Consider the following 6,801-nt stretch of genomic DNA (forward strand, 5'->3'; position numbering starts at 1 on the left):
CAGGTATATACATAAATACACATGTGTATAGAAATGTGCATACATATACACATATATATGCATATGTGTATATACATATACACACAATAGAATCTTACTTAGTCAAAAAATAAGAAATGCTGCCATTTATGATAATAAGCATTAACCAGAAGAATATATGGTAAATGAAGTAAGTCATACATAGATAAACAACAAGTGAAGGATTTTATTTACATTTAACATTAAGAAAAAAAAAGTCAAGCTCATATTAACAAAGAGTAGAATGGTGGCTATCAGACATAATTGGTTGGGGTAAAGGTGAATTGTTGATCAAAGAGTACACATTTTCAGTATAAATGTGGAGACTTGTTATTTAGCATGGTGACCTTAATAGTAATGCACTGTATTTTTGAAATTTGCTGAAAGAGTAGATTCTCACTATATATTTTTTTTTAAATGTTACTATGTGAGGTCATAAATATTTTAGTAAGCTTAATTGAGATAACCCTTTCCCAACAAATGCATACATCAAGCTATCACATTAGGTACCTTACATATACAATTTTTATTTTTAATCAGAAAAGTTAAAAATAGTAAAAACTAAAACAAATAAACTATATCATGCAAGTTAAAAATTTCTTTTAATAAAAAATTTCTTTTAATGGTTACAGTTGCATCCTTAATTTATTAGAAACAAACATCTGTTTGTCATTTTACTGCTTTATGAGACAATACAATAAATTTTAAATACTTTATTTCTATTTTTCTCCTTCCAAATCGATCTCTTTTTCTTGCTACATATTTTTCAATATTTTATATAAAATATTTATTCCCGTATATCTTACTAGTATCTTAAGCTGTATAGGAATGTTTATACTTATTTATATATTACTTTACTTTACATACCTTTCTTCATATCTAGCCTTCCTTTAAGATTATCTGTAATATTATCATTTTCCTGATCATCCTTAATATCATAATTTTCTTCTAGAAATAATTAGATTACTTTTAGTTTCTGTAAAAAGTCTTCACTTTCCTCATTCCTTAAACTTATTAAAATAATATTGTTCATGTACAAGTTAAGTAGAATAACTGTTCATAGTAAAATGTAATTCATGATATGAAAATATAGTCTTTAAATTTAATGGGAAATGAGAAACAAACATCAACACATAGTAATTGAACAGTTAGAAAGAGTTAAACTTCTATAAATGGGTCCATAACCAGCTACATACTTAAATGTTAAAATAAAATCCAGTCATAAGAAAACAAGAAGAAAAATATGGAAGGACATATATAAAATCTCAGGAATTTTTAATTATCAATCAACATAGAAACCATAAAGGGAGAGATGAATTCCATTGACAATAAAATCATTTAAATTGTTCTGTGTTAAAGATAAAATCTCATGAATACAAGCAACAGATAAATGGCAAAACAAAGTGTATGCATAATATATGTGACAGAAATTGCTAATGTTCCAATGTACAAGTCTGTCATTTAAATCAGTAAGGAGAAAATATGATAAACAGAAAATTTATAAAAAAATGTTTGCAATGAACTAAATAAAAATTAGCAATTGCTAGTAAATATTTCAAATCTTTTTAATTTCATAAAGTATTTCAAAAGTATTTTTTGTTTGTTGGTTTGTTTTCTTTTTTTGGAGAGGTTTTTGCTACAGGACATGTGCACTCTCCAGAAAGACAGAGAGAGACAGAGAGACAGAAAGTGAGAAATCACCCCCCCAGGGAGGATGGCCATGCCACAATCCCTTCTCCTCCATTCTCCTCTTGGAATCTTGGGCACACACGCACACGCGCCCGGCGTGAGTTTAAGCCACCGGGTCCAGGACTTGAACCACGGTCGACCACATGGGAGTACAGTGACATAGCCATTATGCTAACTGCTGGTCCCAAAAGTGTTTTTTAATAGTTTATCATAACTTTGAAATTAAAAAAAGAATCAAAACAAATCTATTCTGATTAAATACAGCATTTAATGGGTTCTGTTTGTTTTTGTTTTTGTCATAGGGCACCTGTGCCCTCCAGAGAGAGAGAGTGTGAGAAATTCCCCCCAGTGGGATGGCTACACTATAATCCCTTCTTCTCCATCATTTTTCTGGGTTTTTGGGCACACATGCATGGCAATTTTTCAAGTTGCCAGGTCTGGAACTCAAACAGGTCTGAAACTCCAGTGGCAGTCGAATATGTAGGAGTCCAGTGCCTTAACCACCATTGCCACCAACTGGCCCCAAAGTAACAACGAATTTTAAAAGGTATACATATATACAAATGTTGTGGTCTGGTGCCTGAATGAGTTGAGAAAGACAAGATGAGATTTTACTATTTCACAGTACACACAGTCTTTGCAGATCTGCTGCTTTGTCTTTCCTTTAACAATGACCATTCATTCAGGTGTACTAATTTTCAAGGTAGGTTGTTTTTATTCTTTGTTTTCTCAAGATATCTGCAGGACTACCTCACCACTTTCCCACGATATTTCTTCCCAGATTGACTCAGAACATCTAAGCTTGTATTTTTCTCTACTAATTAATGCTATTTTTACCTATGGTGCTTGCTTCTCTCTCTTTGTTAATCATGTTATATCCACATGTATACACACACACACACACACACACACACACACACACACACACATAATGGTGATCTTTGAAAAGTTCATGGAAAATGTGTATTATGAATAAAACTGCATAGATTTCAAACTTTTTGAACTGAAAAGGATTCATACTTTAATTCCATTTTCTACAAACTTGTTAAAGTCTCTTAATGTATGTGTGTGAGTATCTATATCTACCTATAACTTTATGTTTAATATTTGCATTATTAGGTTAGGATCCCCAGAAAGAAGTTCTTGGAGCACTCTGTTTCCTCTCTGTACTTCCAATGCAGAAACTATACTTAAAAAGCCAAATTATGTGATTGAATGTATAAGAGAAAATGAAATAAATAAAAAAGAAAAGTAAAAAAAGAATAAAAAATAATATCTATAAATAGTGTTGTTATTCTGAAGATCTTGAACAGGCTTTAAAGGGGAGGGAACATTTGAGCAAGGCAATAGTATCAGTTTATCAGTTGGTGTCAGATACCACACAGAAGTCAAGTTAAAACACATATTAAAATGATTTCAGTGGTTACATGTATGGCCATAATGAAAGGAGGTTCAATAGTTATGGTAGAATCTCACGTTAAAACGCAGTAGGTTAGGAAGCAAATCAGAATTTGAAGCAAAGGAATACAATATGCACTTGAGAAGGCTGGGCCAAATACGTCTTCCAAGCTTTAAAATGAAGCTTTAGAATTAGAAGGACAACTGTTATTTGGAAAAAGATATAAAATGAGCAATGTCATTAAGATCGTTTTTTGTTGGTAGGTTCCTTAGTTGATGCTGATAGCCAATGCAGTGACTGTCCAAACATGGCTAGCCACATTAGCATCTCATCACTTTTGTTAGAAGTGATAGTATCCATATCACTAAAGCCTGGCCACCTGTCATAGGAAACCATTACACTGTGTGTTCCAATCTAAGTGGGTTTAAGAAGAACCCTGAATAGAAAAGTGACTTTAAGTATGAAACCAATAATAAAAGTCTGTATCGTATTGTCATGAAAAGTCATTAGATATTTTTTCTGTTTTTCTATGCAAAAATACATCACAACTTTCCTAACAATACAGTACTTAACATCTGGCATGCAACTTAGAAATATCCTTGGCTTTCAAGGATTAGACACCTGAATAGAGCAGAAAGGTAGGAGTAGGAAACAGATGAAGGTAAAAGAAAGCATGTCCTTGATGAGGGAGTGAAATTTGTGTCATAAAGTTACCAGTTTTTCTTCTACTGACTATTCGTATTTTGTAATTGTCCAGCTGATGGTTAAGTGAGTACATTTACTAAATTCTTATAACTCAAAGAGAAAGGGGACTTCCAGAAATAGGTGGAGAGACTGAGGCTGGAACTAAATCAGACCTGAAATTTTATCACAGTGGAAAGAAAGTTGACTAGCTGAGAACATATTAGATATCTTTCCATTTAAAAGAGAGTACCTTGATAATGGCCTGGCGGATTTGATGGGTCTTGATGCTATAAATGACTGGGTTCATCAGTGGTGGAAAGAGAATATACACATTGCCCATGATGATATGAATAAGAGGGGAGGAATGCCTTGCAAACCTGTGAACAATGGAAAGGCCTAACACAGGGACATAAAATACTAGGACAGCCAGAATGTGAGACACACAGGTATTGAGAGCTTTGAGCTGCTCCCTGTGAGAAGCAATAGCCATTACAGACCTGAGAATCAGAATGTAAGAGAGAAATATGAAAAGGAAGTCTGAACCCATGGCAAGCAAGATGACTGACAAAGCATAGAGACTGTTGATCCGTGTGTCAGAGCAGGAGAGTCGGATCATATCCTGGTGTAGACAGTAAGAATGAGAAAGAATATTGTCATGACAATAGGAGAAACCAAAGAGGCGCACGCCAGGAAAAATGGTGAATGAAGCACTCCGAATTCCCAGAAACACCCCAATCTTCACTACCCGTGAGGTAGTGAGCACTGAGGAATATCTCAAAGGGTTGGTGATGGCCACAAAACGATCATAAGCCATGGCTAAAAGCATGGCTGATTCCATGAAAGAGAAGGTATGGACAAAATAGAGTTGGAATACACAGGCATATAAATGGATACTTACGAAGTTCAGCCATAGTAGTCCCAATACTGTGGGCATGGTTGACACACAAAGACCCAGGTCAGTTCCTGCTAGCATGGCCAGAAAGTAGTACATGGGCTGCTGTAGGGATGAGTCAGTGCGGACAATATGAATGATAGTGGCATTGCCTAGAACTGCTGTCAGGTACACAGAGAAAATAGGGATGGCGATCCAGCAGTGGGCCCATTCGAATCCCGGAAAACCTGTCAACCAGAACTTGGAAGAGCTAACATTGGAATATGAAAGACTAGACATGATGCCAGAGACAGCAAGACAGGACAGATTTGTAAGTAGTGACTTCCCTATTTTGACTGGCAATGCAAATCTACACCCAGTGAGAATTCATGAAGGATGAGCTGATTCATTTACTCTTCTGTAGCCCAGTTAGCTCAGACTGAAGGCAATATTGAGCCGTGGACTCGATATGAAAGGTTTGATTAATTTTGGATACTAAAAACAACCCAAAGAATGTCAGGGCAACAATGATAACAGAAGTGAGCCCTAGAAAAAAAGTAAAATTGCTATATACATCTGAAATAAATAAGTAAACAGAAAGTCTATTAAGTCAAATATTTGGCAACGAGGATGTCAAATCAAAAAAGAAAAATGATTAAAGGCAGGGAGAGGTATAATAATTAGGCAAGTCAAAACAAAATGAGAAGAGGCAAAAAATGATTAATTGATATAAAAATGTGAATCATTAAATCAAAAATATCAAGCATTAATTGATTTAAAAATGTGACTGATGGCTAGATCATCTGATACTCTCTTCTAGGTTTTCTGCTGCTGAGTATTTCCAAAAACAAACCACGGATAAAAATACAAAAATTCCTGCTAATGTACTCTTTAACAGAGCTCTAAAGCCCTGCAGTGCCTACCCACAAGTTTTCCAATGGATTCTTGGGCTCTTCATTACTTCTCAAGTTGTGAATTGATATCCATCCAAAGGTCTCATCTATTTTCTTCAGGTCTTGCATTTTGGGTTAGATTTTCTATTTCTGGAGATTCCATAGAGCCACAGATCCAGATGTAACTCGGATATAAACAAGAAAAGCAAAGGAGATACGGAAAGAAGGGGCTTTCAAAGCCAAAGAGTATTCTGGAAAGAAAAAAAAAAATAATGGGGAGGAGTGGGTAAGAGAAAGGCAGGAATAAATAGGATTCTGCCTGATAGTTCTCAAATAAAAATGATTTCCCCTCTTTGAGAGTTGACAGAATTGCTGGAAGTTCATCTGGCTGGAATTTTTTTTTTAATTCTTTAATTTTTTTTCCTTTTTTTGGAGAGGTTTTTGCTATAGGGCACGTGTGCTCACCAGAAAGACAGAGAGAGACACAAAGACAGAAAGAGAGAAATCACCAACCAGGGGCATGGCCACGTCACAATCCCTTCTTCTCCATTCTCCTCTCAGGATCTTGGGCACACGCACACACGCACCTGGTGTGAGTTTAAACCACCAGGTCTGGGACTCGAACCATGGTCGTCTACATGGGAGTCCAGCGACATAGCCATTATGCTAACTGCTAGTCTCCAGGCTGAAAAATTAACATATTTTCCCACTGGTCTTTCTGTCTTCCTTTTCCAAAGTCTTTCTTGTATAATAGCATCATGGTAAAACATACAATTGCATACTAATCATGAGTATTTAGCAGTTCTTTTCTCCCTTTTTATCTCTCTGTCTCTTTGTTCACTTATCCCTCATAGACCTGCTTATAGAATCATAATCACCTCATTTTTAAATGTATCAAAATATTAAGTTTTATATGCATTGTGAAAGTAATTTGATGATGCTCTAATCTTCACTTCTTTTTGATGCAGTCTGATTCAACAAGATTTTATAGAGTTCTTATATATTAAATGTAAAAAACAGTCCTAGAAGTTGGAAGTAAAAAAATAATGATACAACTTTTTTGTCTGAGAAATTTAGTCCAGATAAATTTTTTTTTAAAAAAAACATTTGATTAACTCTTTATCTCATTTTTCTCAGAAACATTTGGGATTTCAGTGATTGCTGCAGAAGTGTATGATACCCCTGTTGGTCTCCTCAGTCAACATGAATTGTTAACATAGATATCCAATCTTGAAAGGAACTCAATT

At 34.9% G+C, this 6,801-nt stretch overlaps 1 protein-coding gene across 1 annotated transcript; it reads right to left on the reverse strand.

The window, feature by feature from the left end:
- Positions 1-4,010: 4,010 nt before the first annotated feature.
- LOC102476052 (olfactory receptor 51G1) lies at positions 4,011-4,961 on the reverse strand. The gene has a single exon (XM_006151724.1). The coding sequence runs from the start codon at positions 4,959-4,961 to the stop codon at positions 4,011-4,013; it is 951 nt and encodes a 316-aa protein (XP_006151786.1).
- Positions 4,962-6,801: the final 1,840 nt, after the last annotated feature.

This window comes from Tupaia chinensis, unplaced genomic scaffold, assembly GCF_000334495.1.
Source record: "Tupaia chinensis unplaced genomic scaffold, TupChi_1.0 Scaffold000325_1, whole genome shotgun sequence".
NCBI classification, from domain to species: domain Eukaryota; kingdom Metazoa; phylum Chordata; class Mammalia; order Scandentia; family Tupaiidae; genus Tupaia; species Tupaia belangeri.

Coding starts and splice junctions, on each gene's coding strand:
- LOC102476052 (XM_006151724.1), bottom strand. CDS start 4,961: ATGTCTAGTCTTTCATATTCCAATGTTAGCTCTTCCAAGTTCTGGTTG.